Source organism: Mus musculus, chromosome 14 (assembly GCF_000001635.26).
Source record: "Mus musculus strain C57BL/6J chromosome 14, GRCm38.p6 C57BL/6J".
Taxonomy (NCBI): domain Eukaryota; kingdom Metazoa; phylum Chordata; class Mammalia; order Rodentia; family Muridae; genus Mus; species Mus musculus.
The window spans coordinates 26,792,905-26,809,736 of NC_000080.6; the positions used below are offsets into that span (position 1 = coordinate 26,792,905).

The window sequence follows — 16,832 nt, forward strand, 5'->3', positions numbered from 1 at the left end:
CCAACCCTGGTGCGTCAATCAAGTCCCTGCCAGATTAGGCTCATCCTCTCCCACTGAGGGCAGACAAGGGCACCTATTGGGAAACTATGTGTGCTACATATGTGCCTGGGGCCTCCTACCAGCCTGGGTATGTTCTTTGGTTGGTGGCTCAGACTCTTGAGAGCTTCCAGGGGTCCAGGTTAGTTGACTCTGTCCTTCTGTGGATTTCCTATCCCCTTCGAGGCTGTCAATCCTTCCCCCAATTCTTCCATAAGAGTACCCTACTTCTGTCCAGTATTTGGCTATGGGTATCTGCGTCTATTTCAGTCAGCTACTGGGTAGAGCCTCTCACAGGGCAGTTTTACTAGGCTACTGTCTGCAAGCATAGACGAGTATCATTAATAGTATCAAGGATTGGCACTCGCTCATGGGATGGGTTTCAAGTTGGGCTGGTTATTGGTTGACCATTCCTCAGTCTCTGTTTCATCTTTGTCCCTACATTTCTTTTAGGCAAGACAAATTTTGGGTTGAAAGTTTTATGGGAGGATTGGTATCCTTTTCCCTCCACTGGGGGTCTTATCTGGCTATAGGAGGTGCCTCTTCAGGTATCATGTCCCCACTGTTAGGCATCTTGGTTAAGGTCACCCTCATTGACCAGGGAGCCTCTCCCATCCAAGGACTCTGGGACTTCCTAGAGATTTGCCCCATGTCTCTCACCCCTGGCAACTTCAGATTTCCATTCATTCTCCTGGACCCCTGGACCTCTGGACCTCTCTCCTGTCTCTCCCCATACCTGGTTCTGCTCCTCTTCCCCTCCCATCTCCCATCCAGTTCCCTTCCTCTCTCTGCCTTCTATGACTATTTTGTCCCTCCCCACAATGGTGATTCAAGCATCCTCGATTGGTTCTTCCTTCTTGTTGAATGGTATCTAGGGTATCCTGTGCTTTATGTCTAATAGCCACTTATCAGTGAGTACATAACATGTCCTCACTCAGGATAATATTTTCTAGTTCCATCCATTTGCCTACAAAATTCATGATGTCCTTGTTTTTAATAGCTGAATAGTATTCCATGTGCAAATGAACCACATTTTCTGTGTCCATTCATTGGTTGTGAGATATCTGGGTTGTTTCCAGCTTCTGGCTGTTAGGAATAAAGCTGCTATGAACATAGTGAGTGGAGCACATGTCCTTGTGGTATGGTGGAGCATCTTTTGGGTATATACCCAGGAGCATTATAGCTTGGTCTTCAGGGAGAACTATTTCCAATTTTCTGAGAAACTTCCAGATTTCAGAGTGGTTGTACCAGTTTGTGATCCCACCAACGATTGAGGAGTGTCCCCCCTTTCTCCACATCCTGGACAGCATGTGATGTCATTGAGGTTTGTTCGGTTTGTTGTTGTTTTAGTCTTAGTCACTTTGATTGTTGTGAGGTGAATTTACATTTCCCTGATGACTAAGGACATTGAACTTTTCTTTAAGTGCTTCTCGGCCATTTGAGATTCCTTTGTTGAGAATTCTCTGTTTAGTCCTGTACCCCATTGGGTTACTTGTTGATTTATAATTTCTGTAGTTCTTTATATAATTTGGATATTAGCCCTCTGTTGGAGGTAGGTTTTGTCAAGATTCTTTACCAATCTGTAGGTTGTCAGTTTGTCTTATTGACTTTGTCCTTTGCCTTACAGAAGCTTTGAAGTTTCATAAGGTCCCAGTTATCAATTGTTGATCTTAGACTCTGAGTCATTGGTGTTCTTTTCAGGAAGTAGTCTCCTGTACCAATGTGTTCATGGGTATTCCCCACTTTCTCTTCTATGAGATTTAGTGTACCCAGTTTTATGTTGCGGTCCTTGATCCACCTGGTCTTGAGTTTTGTGCAGGGTGATAAATATGGATCCATTTGCATTCTTCTTCATGCAGACATCCAGTTAGACCAGCACCGTTTGTTGAAGATGCTTTTTTCCAAAAGAAAATGTTTAAAACTCTTTGTTCCTATCTATGACTCATTCCAATCTACCCCCTTGTTCTTCATGCACCTTCTCTCTTTTTCTCTTCCCTATCATGTTTCCCTCCTCCTTATTGCTCCCAAAAATATATACCAGGGCACTAGCACAGTGGGTAAAGGTACATGCTGTTAAGCCTGACTCTCTGGGAGTCACATGAGTGGAAAGGAGAGAGTCAGCTGCCACCAGTTGTCCTCTGACCTCTACAAGTGTGCTTTTGTGCATGCCTGCATGTGTGCGTACACACAGGTACACAAACACGCATAAGAGTACACACACACACTCATATACAAACAAATAACTAAAATGTAATACAATTTTTTAGCTTTAGAACTCTGTCTCAGACATCTCCTGTCCCAGGCTTCCAGCCAACTCTACCCTCCTGCTTTCTGCCTGCCTTCTCTCCTTCCGCCCTTCACAAATGTGTTATATCAAGTTGGTTTATCCATTTCCTCTTGTGCTTGGAGTTGTCTTTTCAGGATTATCTTTTCACAGTCTTCTGCATTAGCATTGTTTGCTTTTATATAACTATTCCAGGAATAGTCTGCGCTATATAAATTTTTGTACCTCCAGAAAATTTTTGTTCTCTTGATAAACCCAGACTCCCAACTTTTATCAAATGGTTCAGAATCACTTTATAAGACTTATGTAGATGGATTACTGAATGGAAATTTGAGGATTTTTTTTAACCAGATAAGGCATACACATTAAATACAATTCAAAAGGCAAAAGAGATATTCTCCACTCAAACCAGTCTACCAGCCATCCTCAAGGCAACTATTGTTAGTGCCTCATATAGCCCTGTAAAGATATTTTATGTATATATCCTTTTCTGTGTGTGTATTTTATATGTGTCAATATACTATATTTACTGATTTGCCTCTCACTTGCTGTCTATCTTGATTTCTCCATGTCGGTATTATAGTTACATCATTTTTAAAAAGCTGTATATACATCAGTGTGTGTAGCATACTCTAAATAACCAGAATGCCTGTTGAAGAAATAGTAATGTTACAAATATTTTATACGCACTTCATTTTCACTGGTAGAAATTTATTTGAGGATAAATTAAATCAATGTCCCTAAGCCATTTGTGTAGGCATTTAAGTTTTTTTTAATCATGATTGCAAAAGAAACAATTCTTTATATGATTTATCTATACTCAGTTTTTGTCTCTGCATGACCTTTCCAAGTACTTTAAACAGGTCTTAATATATTATATTTTAGTTGTTTCTCCTAAATTTTCTTTAAAAAGTAATCACTATAAGATAATTTTTTTCACCAACAGGCCTCCTTTATATTCTCTTTGATTTGGTCAATTGGAGCAAGTTGTGATACAGATGGTCGTCTTGCTTTTGATGCTTTTCTACGAACAGCTGTATCAGGAAGAAATGAAGAAGCCCCAATGCCAGTTTCTATCAGTAAATGGGAATGCCCATTTGATGAAAAGGGCCTAGTCTATGACTACATGTATGAGGTATGACCTAAAATGTGTATTGAGATAAAATGTGAACCACAAAACCCTGGGTCAGCCCTCAAAGCACCTCCAGCCCTCAGAACGCCAGCATGCACAACATCTGGGTTTCCATCACATGCACAACATCTGGGTTTCCATCAGAGTTTAGGACTCCCATGGAGAGATGCTCAGGCCTGTCTCCTTACTTCTCCTTGTGGAACTTGTTCTCATTGTATCTTATGATGTCATGTGCAATTTTAGAGTAATTTTCCACTCGGAAAGAATTCATCAAAGCCTTCTTTAAATCAGAAAACACCTCATCAGTCATCTTATTCATGCAAATTTAATTTTACAACCATAAGATTTAAGTAGAGCTTTGGTTATAATTCTACCTAAATTACAGAAATCTGGAGGCAGAACTCAAACCCAACCAGCAGTGGAGAACTAACTTGTTCACCCACAGACACAGAATTTTAAGAATTTGATCAGAAAGTTTATCTTTATTGGTCATAGTAGAAAGTCAGCGAAATAATCTCTAAAGAGTGAATATCTCAGTAGCACAAGCATGTTTTCTAAAAACTGAAAGTAAATGTCAAAATCCAGTTTAAATAGGTAATTAATTGCCACTGAGAAAGAGAAAGCAGAAGTTAAGAACTATTCTTTTTCTTAACCTATATTTGTTTGCTTTTGTTATTCAAGACTGAGTTTCTCTGTATAGCCCTGACTGTCCTAGAGCTCACTTTGTACATCAGGCTGGCCTCAAACTCAGAGATCTGCCTGCTTCTGCCTCCCAAGTGCTGGGACTAAAGGCATGCAGTACACCTGGCATCATTTTCTTAAATCTAATAAAACTTTTAGCTTGAAAAATACATGTTTCTAAAACTTTAGTATGACTCTAAAAGTTTTTTTTTACATGAGTTACTAGACCAATGAGTAAAAACACTTGGCACAGAAACTTGAACATCTGAGTCTGCCCTGTGTGTCCCACAGTGGATGGATTCCCCAAAACTGCCCTCTGCTCCCCACAAGCATGCTGTGGCACCTGCTTGCCTGATAGAACACAGAAAAAAAATTCTTAGCATCAGCCATAATATTGCAGCAGGTGCTAGACTCCTGCTGCTTTGCAGGGGGCAGGGGGTGGGGGGACCACACTAATCAGGAGAGACAAATAATGGTTGAGGCTGTTACTGACATCCAGACAAGCAGCACACTCAGCCAGTAGTTCAAAAGAACTTCAAGACTTTAATTGTTAGTACAATCTGTTGATTCTTTTGGCTGAACAGCAGCCTAGATCAACGAGACAAAATGGCAAACAAATACAGAGGTCTCTTTGAGATGATGCTTTACTTTTCCTTAGAGTATTGCTCATTTACTTCAGAGAACATGAATGATACAAACCAGAATCTAGCAAGTCGTAGCTTAAGTTACACTAGAATGACTTTGAAATACTCAGTGTATGCAAAGACTATTTTAAAGGCATTTAGTGATGATTAGATATTAAAAGGATATAAATTTAGCCATGTGTGGTAGTGCATGGTTTTTGTCCCAGCACTCAGAAGACAGAGGCAGGTGGATCTCTGAGTCCAAGGCCAACCTGGTCTACATAGCAGGGCTAACTCAAAAACTAAAAGACATAAACTCTAGGTTTGTTGAGTTTATGATAAACTGATATTTATATTCTTTAAATTATGATAGACTGATATTTATATTCTTTGAATTATAATTAAAAATTAATGTATTGAGTAGTAGATTCATACTTATCTATTTATTAGTCTGCTTTATAACTAAAGATATTATATTTTATATGAATATTGTGATGTTTCATTATAAAACAGGAAAGGACTAAAGTTTTCAATTTGGGGGATTCATTTACAATATTTAAAATTTTTTATGTGTATTGGTGTTTTGCCTGCAAGAATGTGTGCATGCTATGTGAATGCCTGGTGTCTACAGAAGTCAGAAGAGGGCATTGGATCCCCTGGAACTGGAGTTACAGTTGTGAACCAACATTTGGGTTCTGAAAAATGAACCTGCATCCTCTGGAAGACAAGACATCCTCTGGTCTTATGCTCTGAGCTCCCTCCCTAATTTAGAATTTTTAATAAAACACAGTTTTCAAAACCACAGAAAGTCTCTTTCCAGTGCTGAGGACCCAGAAGTGCAGGCTGTGGTTGTGAGTGTACGGCCTCTCCATCTTATCTCAAGCTGCAGAGTTCTACAGCCTGTTGCCCTTTGGATTGATTCTATGAACGACGTGCTTTTGCTCTTTACCCAGCTTTCAACTACATTAACTTTTTCTTGTCAATTGGTAAAAATTCATTGTGTGTTACAGATGCTAAGCTTTATCTCATGCTCAGACTTTAAAAAGCAAATGATATAAGTGTTGGAAAGATTCTTTCAGCTGTAGCAAGCGTATAGTTACAGTATTCTAAAACCTATTCTCTTACAGTTAAGAAACAGAGGTCGCTGGATCCATTGGAATGAATTAATTAAAAGTTCTGATTTAGAAGACAAGCGTGCCAAGATTCAAGATATTATAGTCCCTACAATGGACACGATTAGATATACTTTCCTAATGGATTTGAGCATTACCTCTGCAAAGTAAGAAACTCTAAACATGAATTCTAAATGTAACAGGACCATTCTAATAAAATGGCATCAATTTTTAAAGTAAACTTTGAGGTCATTGAGTTTCAGGTAACTGAGACAATGTCTGGGAGCTAATTAATGTGTTTTCAGTGAGATCTACTGTTATTGGAGAATCTAGAATTCAGCTTTTTTTATTACTCCAAGATTTTAACAGAACAATAGTTCATTGCCTCTTAAGTCACCAAAAATCACTTGCAGTGTGATTATTGAAAAGCTTTATTCTCTGGAATGGCAAATGTACTCCGTCAGTAAAATCCTTATTTCATAAGCGTGTGGAACCAGATTCCAATAAAAAACAATGAGCTCAGGCTGGTATAAAGCCAGAAACATGGTGCACACGTGTAATCACAGCCACAGCGAGCTGGGAGACAGAGACAGGCATATGGCCAGCTAACCTAACCTTCTTAAAAAACTTCCAGGGAAGAACCCTGTCTCAAACAAAAGGAGGAAATGCCTAGTAAACCAACAAGGTTATCTCTGAGCTCCATACATGTGTTATGCCTGTGCCTGCCTACACATAGATATGCATTTACATACAAGTGTGCATGTGCACACACATGCACACACACCCACACTCACCACAAATTTATACATTTTACACACAGGTTAGGTGCCTCCAGGCTAGTAGGTCAGTGAACTCCTGGAGAATTCTCCTGCCTCTGCTTCCCACACCATAGTAGCGTTGGGATTAGACACAAGCTAGCAGGTCTGATGTTCATATGGGTTCCAGAGATCCACACTCAGGCCATCAGACTTGCATGGCAAGTGCTTTTACCTGCTGAGCCATCTCCTGGGCTTTATTAGTCTTTCATGCACAAGCATAAGTGTATGGAGTATTAGAAAGAAATTATTTGACTACTATTTAAAGTTTTTAAAACATGTATTTGAGTTCTTTCCATAAAAAATGCATTTGTACTTCCTTCCATCTTGAATTACGTTATTTATTGTTTTCATAAAGGCCGCTGCTTTTTGTGGGTCCGACTGGTACAGGAAAGTCAGTGTATGTGAAGGATAAGCTAATGAATCACTTGGAAAAGGAAAAGTACTTTCCTTTCTATGTTAATTTCTCTGCACGGACCAGTGCCAATCAGGTTCAGGTGAGTTAAAGTCAGAACATGGGGTTTATAATTATTATACTTTATCTTATTTGATAAATAGTAAAGTATTTACAGCTCTATGGTAAACATGCAACTTTATAAATCTATGACTCAAAAGATAACACTTTTATATTAGCACTTAAGATTTGTCACTTTTTTTTTCTTTTTTGGCCTGAGAAGTAAAAATTGATTTAATTGGAGAAGAAAGTGTAAGAGACACTTGTGTGTGCACACAAGGGTGGTGGGTGGGCATAATTGAATATTCAATTTTTCTTTCTATACTCTTCTGTATGACTTTTCTGGGCACTTGCTGCTCACAGGATTGGTCCAGCCATATTTCTGTTGTTTTTAGCCAATAGATTTGTCTTAACTTCAAAATCTTGCAAAGTTACAATACTGTAGTATTTTTAAGTAAAAGAATTTTGATATTCAGTTTTACAATGGACAAGCAAGTTTTTTTAAAAAAATATCAGGAATAATGCTGGGAAGTGATAGCACACACCTTAATCCCAGCACTCAGGAGGCAGAGGCAGATAGATCTCTGAATTTGAGACCAGCTTGCTCTACAAAGTGAGTTCCAGGACATCCAAGGATACACAGAGAAACCCTGTCTCAAAAAAACAAGCCAAACCAAAACAAAAACAAAACAAAACAAACAAAAAGCAACAAGCAAACCCCCATAAAATCCAGAAATATAAAAAAGCATACCCATTTATATTGAATATGAAATCCAACAATGGTTAGAAAAATTAATGTTTTTAAGTCTTAGGTAAAGGGGTATCCAGTGTGAGAGGTATTATAGAATCTTACATACAGACATACATGCAATGCAAGCACGGCATCTACAGACCTGCTACAATTTTAAGTGCAGAGGAGGTTTTCAATAGATGTAATTTGAAATGATGCTGAGTTTAAAATTTAGTATCAAACTGGACGGTGGTGGCGCACACCTTTAATCCCAGCACTTGGGAGGCAGAGACAGGCGGATTTCTGAGTTCGAGGACAGCCTGGTCTACAAAGTGAGTTCCAGGACAGCCAGGGCTACACAGAGAAACCCTGTCTCGAAAAAACCAAATTTAAAAAAAAAATTTAGTATCAATTAAGAGTAACTCATAACAAATATAACATTATTTCTTTTCAAAGATTCTTTTGGTTATTTTTTTGATGTTAACTATTTTATGTTAAGTTATTGACTAATTAAACAAATGGTAGCTGCTACTGCTAATCTGTGGATACTGTCTCGATATTGACTTAAGCAAGGATAATAACAGCAAGGTTATAATACCAACATATGTGATATGCCTCTGTCTTTTTAAATTTTTAGAACATCATTATGGCTAGATTGGACAAAAGGCGCAAGGGAGTATTTGGACCACCTATGGGAAAGAAGTGTGTAATATTTATAGATGATATGAATATGCCTTCATTGGAGAAATATGGAGCACAGCCCCCTATTGAGTTATTACGACAGTTTTTTGACTGTGGACATTGGTAAATACTTTAAGTCTTAATAAGCCATGCTAAAGTCATATCTCATTCTGTATTTTAGTTTTTCAAAGCAAAATGATATATTTTCCAAGTTATTTACAGAAAGTGATTATTGGTCTGATGGTATATATAGAAAATATGGAAGGATTTCTTCTATATCTTCTAGAATATAGATGAGTTTTAGATTCATAATAAATCCTGGGAGAGTGCAGAGATTTCTTTCATATCTCTTTTGCCTTCACCTTGCTCACCACCCTTCTCAGCAGACGGCAGGTGTCTTCCAGTTACTAAGCATGAATAAATATGCCATTATAAATCTGAGTTCTTAGTATAAGACTTGCTTTTTGTTTTATATGACCTATGAGTTTTTAAAATGTACAATGTCACTCGTTCATAATTTTGGTGACATATAGAGAATTTTCTACAGCTTTATGCTCTGTGCAGTGTTTCACTTCCCCTGACCCTCACCAAGCCCCTGGCAACCAATGATCCTTGTAGTATTTCTACAGTTTAACCTTTCCCATAATTTTACTAATTTTACACATTTTACTAATATTATGTTACACTAACAAAAAGCAGAGACAATCAACTTACAAGTTTTACAAGTTTCAACTTACAGTTGGCTGGCCTTCTTGTTTTGGGCTTGTTGCAAATCAATACATCATGGTGGGGGATTCATGGAAAGCAAAGCTGTTTATCTTATAACTGGGAAGCACAACGGAAGATACTGGGTTTCTGCAATCCCTCCAACGCCTGTCTCCAGTGACCTGAGTACTTCCCACTAGTCCTCATCTCTCCAGCGTTCTGCTGCTTCTCAGCTGGCTATCCAGCCTTTCTTTCCTTTGTGGGTCTTTGGGGACTATTCCAGATTTAAATTGTAGCAGTTACATAATTGGAATCAGTTAATGTATGGCATTCTAGACTGGCTTCTTTCACTTGGTAGTACACATTTAAATTTCTTCCGTGCCTTCTTAGTGTTGAGTTACTGTCCCTTTGTATAGATGTTCCATAATTTGTTAGTCCACTCACCTGTTGAAGGACATCTTGGTTGCTTTCAGATTTTGACAACTATCAATACTAAAACTGCTATCAACAGTTGTATGAGAATATTATGTTTTAAACTGCATTAGATAAATATCAACTACAAAAATAGCTAGTGTAATTAGTATCTTAATTTCTTCTGCTGCTGTGATAAAATACTCTGCCAAAAAGCAGCTTAACAGAAAAGGAGCTAATCTGAGCTCTTCTAGGTTACAGTCTACCATGGTGGAGAGAAACCAGGTGTGATGGGTTGTAAATTCTTGACCCAGGAATGGCAATATTAGGAGGTGTGGCCTTGTTTGGGTAGGAATGGTCCTGTTGGAGTTGGTGTGTCACTGTGGGTGTGGGCTTTAAGACCCTTATCCTAGCTGCCTGGAAGCCATTATTCTGCTAGCAGCCTTCAGATAAAGATGTAGAACTCTCAGCCCCTTCTGAACCATGCCTGCCTGGATGCTGCCATGTTCCTGCCTTGATGATAATGGACTGAACCTCTGAACCTGTAAGCCAGCCCCAATTAAATGTTGTCCTTATAAGACTTGCCTTGGTCATAGTGTCTGTTCACAGTAGTAAAACCCTAACTAAGACACCAGAATATCAAAAACTAATTATTCACAGTCTGTCTACAGTCAGAAGAGGATGTCGTCACACTTCAGCTTGGCTTTTTTCTCTACTCCTATACAACCCAGGATCCCCAGGCCTAGGAAATGGTACTGCCCACAGTGGACAAGTCTTCCAACCACAATTAATATAATTAAGTTAATCTCCCATAGATATTCTCAGAAACCTAATTCCTAGGGGATAATAGATTTTGATAGTTAAAACTAACTCTCCTATCTGGTGCCTCCCAGGACTCAGGGCACAGGGCAGGCAGCTGGGCCGGTTTTGTGGTGCAGGCCGCTGCTGATTGCTGTCACAGGAGAGGGTCATAGCCCCTGGGAGGTGCCTCCCATGTGCACCTGATGCTTGTTGTGCCCTGTGTTCCTCAAGAGCCAGCGGGCACAGGTCAGACCCAAAATGACAGCTCCCAAGATTGACCAGGTAGTTGGGCCAACAGCCATTAAGACTGTCAGAGAAGCCCAGCTCTGGGTCCATTCTTGTAAGCCGTGAGCAGACAATTTGATCTCACTATAGAGCCCTGGTGTCTTAGTTAGGGTTTCTATTCCTGCACAAACATTATGACCAAGAAGCAAGTTGAGGAGGGAGTGGTTTATTCAGTTTACACTTCCACACTGCTGTTCATTACCAAAGGAAGTCAGGACTGGAACTCAAGCAGTCAGGAAACAGGAGCTGACATAGAGGCCATGGAAAGATGTTACTTACTGGCTTCTTCCCCTGGCTTGCTAGGCTTGCTTTCTTCTTCTTCTTCTTCTTTTTGTTTTGTTTTGTTTTTCGAGACAGGGTTTCTCTGTGTAGCCCTGGCTGTCCTGGAACTCACTCAGTAGACCAGGCTGGCCTCGAACTCAGAAATCCACCTGCCTCTGCCTCCCAAGTGCTGGGATTAAAGGCATGCGCCACCACTGCCCAGCTAGGCTTGCTTTCTTATAGAACCCAAGACTACCAGCCCAGAGATGGTACCACCCACAAGGGGCCTTTCCCCCTTGATCACTAATTGAGAAAATGCCTTATAGTTGGATCTCATAGAGGCATTTACTTAAGGGAGGCTCCTTTCTCTGAGATAACTCCAGCTTGTGTCAAATTGACACACAAAACCAGCCAGTACACCTGGCTAGACAGGAACTTACTATGTATAGACCAGGCTATCCTAGTGCTTGGATTAAAAGTGTGCACCACCTTGTCCAGCCTTCCCAGCTGATTTTAAAAGCTGGTGGAAGATGCTTTGAAGTACAAGTAGAGCAGTGAAGACCTCATCCCTGAAGCCTTGCAGAACATCAGCTTGCACCTGAGACTTTCAACTAACCTTGCAGGTGTTCTTCAATCTCTGGGAGGCAGAAGGCCATCAAAGAAGCCTGGAAGAATTAAGAGATATACAAAGCAGCTGGATGTGAAACTGGATGACTGGTACGCCCTGCCTCTCAGCACCCAGCCTGCCTGCTAGGATGTTCCTCATGAATGCCCTTCCAGTGATGGTGCTCCAATCCAGACAGGAGGCCTTTGGCCAGCCCAGGAGCTTCTGCTTTCCAGACTGCTTCTCAGAGTCTAAAGAGGACACCCCTGGGCTTCAGTGAGTGCAAGGGTACAAGTGCTCATCCGTATGCTGCAGAGAGACTGGGGCTGCCCTGGGCATGGGCCATGAACGTGTCACACAAAGGCCAACGTGCAGAGAGGTCCCGGGACACCAGGCTGGCCCCTAAGCCTGCTGTGTGCAAAGAGCAGCCAGAGTTCCCTGCCTGTAGTCTTGTTGAAAACTGCAGCACCCTGGAGAAAGATGAAGCTGGGAGACATGGTCCCTTGGAGCTAGATTCTAACAGTGATGACTCCGTGGACCAGGACTTTGAGGAGGCTATCCAAGAGTACCTGAAGGCAAGGGGTAAGGCTTCTGAACCTATGTCCCAAGGGCACTCCTCTATCCCCGAGCCTGCCCACAGCAGCACCCTGCCCATCCCATGTCCCTCACAGCTCACTCCTGGCTCAGGTAGTGTTCCTGAGGGAGCCAGTGAAGACCAGGGCTCCACCTCCCCAGCGAGCACGAACAGCGAGGACTACTTTGAACAGAGTATCCGAGCTGAAATAGAACAGTTTCTTAATGAGAAAAGACAGCATGAAAACCCAAAGTGTGATGGGTCTGTGGATAAAAAATCAAACCCAAACAAGAGCCCTGCTGGACTTAGAGGGGACCGAGAAACCCCAGCCAAAGCAGCTCTGATGGGAACGTGTAAAGAGTTCATCTTCCGAAAACCTCCCAGATTAACAAAGATGAGCACACAGCCGAGAAACTTCCAACCTAAGCCCACCACAGAGCCTGAGACCCCAGTGAGCACGAAGCTTACCGCCCACAGACCGGAGGCTGCACAGAGCAGGGGTGGGGTGGGGTGCTCTGCCCCAGTGCACAAGGCATCGGACTCCAGCAGTGACGACAGCATTGAGGAGGCCATCCAGCTGTACCAGCTGGAAAAAAACAGGAAGGAAGCTAGTGGGGACCCACCTCTGAGAGGCCAGCTGAAAGAGGAAAGCCCTGGCAGTGCCCAGCCAAGTGCCTTGCCTGAAGCCCACAAGAGACCCTGTAGCAAGAAAAAGCTAGCAATTCCCAAGGTTATAGACACCACCCAGGGGGCCTCCACCCTGATCCCCTCTCCAAGCTCCTGATGGATTCAAGAACCTCGGTACCTCCAGGACACACAGCTGCCAAGAGTGAAGCTGTGCACCAGGCCTCACGCCTAGCAGTCACATCCATCGGACTGATGTGCGCAGAAGCGATCCTGGACCTCTCCGAGACCATCCTGTCAGCCTCCATGTTAGACAGTGACAAACCTTCATCCAGGAACCCATTCTTCTGTCTCCAACCCATGCCTCCCTGCTCTGAAGGTGACAGCAGCAACATTGATAGTGTTGACAGCATCGAGCAGGAGATCCGGATATTTTTGGCCCTCAAGCCACAAGTAGGAAGTCCTCAGCCTGCCCAGGGTCCACAGTCCTCGCCTGGTCCCAGTGGCCAGCCTGGCATCCCCAAGGCCCCTCCTGCTAAAATACCAGATCTCCCTCTGGGCTGCAAACGGAAACAGAGAGGTGGAGGCAGCACTACAGTGTCCAAGAAAATAAGGGAGGGTGGAGAAAGTGCCCAGGACACTGACCACATCCAGGGGAAGGTTCAGCCTGGCCATGACAGGTGGGACCCTCTTGGGCACAGCAAAATCAGAGAGACTCCCGGAGGAGAGGCTGAAGCCAAGGAGCAGCCTGTCACTTCCAGGACAGCTGGGCTCAGTGATACACACCTACCACAAGGCCACGGGTCCCTCAGGATGGCCAGTGAGCAGGAGCGTTCTGAGGATAAGAGCAGTTCTCTGGATAGTGACGAGGACCTGGACATGGCCATTAAGGACTTGCTAAGATCCAAGCGCAAGTTTAAGAGGTGTCGAGACCCACAGGCTTCATTTAAGAAGGTCAGATTGGGCACTGCAGAGACTCGGTGTGTGGAGAAGCTGAGCAACCTTGCAGGGGACTGGAGAGACCACAGACTATGGAGCTCTCTGCCCAAGTGTAGAGGGGACAACAAAGACGGCCCAGGAAGCGCCTTCAGCAGCGTGGCAGAGAGGGTAAAGCTGGGTGGCACAGGGGGCAAGGATGCAATCCCCGCTGTTCTCTCCAGGAGGAAAAATCCCAAAGGGGCTCCTCCCTCTAAGGACACAGGAGCCAGTGGCCACCCTCCTTCAGCCTCCAGCTCCACATCTGAGAACAGCACAGTGGACAGTGATGACAACATTGAGCTGGAGATCAGGAGGTTTTTGGTAGAAAAGGCCAAGGAATCTACACACAACGCAAAACCTCAAGGAGGCCCTGCCAAGCCAGAGATGCCCTGTAAGAAAGAGCCAACCCTGGAGTTGCAGCCTGGAGTGTGCACACAGAGCCAAAAAGCCAGGGGAACCCCTCAGCTGGCCAAAGAAGGAAGGAGAGGCCCAGAGAGAGCTCAGACACAGGCAACCAGCCTCTTGAGCCAAACTGGGAGGGGCACCTTCCGTGCTGAGCAGACCACCGGCCTCACCACTGCCCTGGGCCGAAGTGAGGCATCACTACCCGAGAACAGCTCTGCCAAGCACGGAATGTGCTAACGTCCACAAAGACCATGGCTGGTAGGGAACCCAGACTGCAATGGCAGAAAGTGTGTTCGGTCAGCCGCCTAGTTGTGCCAAAGTGGGTGCCGAGGCTGGAAGTGCCTGGGGGACCTTTCACCTGAACTATGGCAATCAGAACTTGCTAACCCCCAACCCTGGATCCCAGGCTAACCTTACCCTCCATTGGAGTGACTTTGCACATCAGAGCAGGCTGTCCAGCCCATGGGTGGGTGCTGAACTCGGTAAAGGCACAGTGTGGACAGGGGTCTTTTGGGGGCTGGGGGCCCACCTAGCCTCTCTTCAGGTCCCAGGAAGAGCCTGCCTTTCCTCTCCACCCAGCTCTTCCACTTTGGGAAGGGTGTTTCCTAAGGGGTGGGGGCAAGCTGGCTGGCCTCTTCGGCCTCAATCTGAGCCTACCTCTGCAGGGTCCAGCATTCTCTGTCTTCAGGGAGATCCATCCTGGCCACAGCCCTTTATTTGGAAGCCCACACTTGCTAATGAAGGACACTGGGAACTGGCCAAGCTAGAAGGCTCAGACAGCAGGACAGGAAGAATTCTGGCTCTGTGGACAAAGTTCTAGACCTTAAATATCAGCACAGGGTTGGCAGGGAACAGCAGGACCAGAAGACCTTGGGCAGTGATGCCATCGAATTCAGTGACACTTCCATGGAGGATGGTGGCAGTGCCACAGTGAGTAGTAAAGGCCTCAGGTTGTGACAGGCATGTTGTGGCTCTTGCCATAGCTGTGGGAAGCAGTGTTCATGCCTTGTCTGATGTTCGTGTGTGCATGCCTTTCTGTGTGTGCCTGTGTGTGCCTTTATGTGTGTGTTCCTGTGTGTGTGAGACAGCATAGGGTAGAAGGGGATCCTGACAGTTAAAGAGCAAAAATTGGGTTCCTTCCATTCAGCACCCCCCAGATAAATATGTACACTAACCTCAAGTGACATTTTATTTAATGAATGGGTATTGTAGGTTTTTTGTAAATTATTTTAAAAGTGCTGTAAGAAATACTTTTTGAAAATGTTGTTCAGTCTGTAGGGTGTTCCTAGCTGCAATTCTCTGTGCATGTCTCAGTGCATGTGTGGGAGATGAGTAAACCCTTGGTTCTACCCTGTGAGGGTCAGAGACAGAGGCTGGAACTGTTCACCATTTGCAAGTGTAAATATTCAGGCCTGGAGATCGCAGCAGCTATCTACATTGGAAGTGCTAATGTGGCTGAGGTGTCAGGATACCACTGGGACAACGGTGTCCCTGGCCAGAAAGAGGCTATCTCTGAATTCTGTAGTCATGGCCTGTAGTTAGAAAACATTTCAAAGCACAACAGCTAGCAAATAGTTAATCAACCATCTCCTGTCTAGTGTGGGAATCTAGCTACTGGCTCTGTAGCTGAGCTGAGCCCAGATCACCCAGTATCCAGTTGCTAGGGGATTCTAACATCCATATAAACACCTTCATATGAAGGCTACAGATTTGCTTTTAATCCTGGCTCTAAAAGATGACCCCATATATTCCTTTTGATTGTCCTGTTCTTGATGTATTTATGGGTGAGTAGTGGCCCCCAAATACCTTAGCCACCTGTGATGGTGAGCCCCAGCCCTGGAAACAGTGAGGACAAACCCTCCCACACCTGTTGTGTATGACTCAAAGACCAGTTGTGCATGACCAATGAAAATACCAGCAGGCTGCATTGCTTTCTGCAACCCTGCCTCTACCCAGGAGAAAGAAGGGCCTGGCCCGTGCTGAGGCCAGGCTGCAGGCATTGGGTCCTGGGAGTTTGGCAGAGAGTTACCGTAGCCTTGGTGCTGAGGTGCCTGTGGCAGCTGGAAGCGGAAGATGTGCTGGACCCCAGATGTGAAGATTACGTCTGTGTTGTGATTGCACCTGTCTCCCTGCTCTGCAGCTCAGTGTAACTGGATTGCTGCGCATCTAGTTTGTGGCTGAATTCTGTTGGTATTCTAACATGGAAAGTGAGTTTTCCACTTTATGCACCTGGATCTGAATTGTAAATCACTTCTGTGCCCAAATGCTGACACATATTCCCACTGTCCTCTGTGTCTGCCATGTTGGAGTGTGGTGCAGGGCTTTGTGGGCCCACTGTGGTCCTAAATGATCTGGATCCGTGTATAATAAATCCATTGTGCATATTTGTTCATGTGTTTCTGGGAGAAGCAACTTTGTGTCATTCATGTTCCCACCTTAAATTTTTAGAGTGTTTTTAATCCTTGAAAACAAAAAGCATCTTATTTTGTATATAAGACTCATCCAGTTTTGGTTTTTGTTTTTCTAATAAATAAACCAAGTACTATCCCTCCCACCCCCCAAAATAAAGACTAACCCTCACAAATTGTTATGGTAATACTGTTTAGTTTTAAGATGTGTATGGTAAAAAACACTTC

At 43.5% G+C, this 16,832-nt stretch overlaps 1 protein-coding gene and 1 pseudogene across 5 annotated transcripts in view; both read left to right on the forward strand.

Annotated features, from left to right (window-relative positions):
- The window catches only part of Dnah12 (dynein, axonemal, heavy chain 12), a 201,166-nt gene that overhangs the window by 101,351 nt on the left and 82,983 nt on the right, over positions 1-16,832 (forward strand). For all 5 annotated transcript variants that reach the window (XR_001781207.2, NM_001370884.1, XM_017316243.2 and 2 more), the window contains 4 exons: positions 3,267-3,455; positions 5,884-6,035; positions 7,042-7,180; positions 8,505-8,671. Coding sequence is in view for 4 of the 5 variants with exons in the window: in NM_001370884.1 (NP_001357813.1) it covers positions 3,267-3,455; positions 5,884-6,035; positions 7,042-7,180; positions 8,505-8,671 (647 nt within the window). In the remaining variant the exon portion in view is untranslated. The remainder of the gene's footprint in view (positions 1-3,266; positions 3,456-5,883; positions 6,036-7,041; positions 7,181-8,504; positions 8,672-16,832) is intronic.
- On the forward strand, positions 11,649-15,449 carry Gm34415 (annotated as a pseudogene).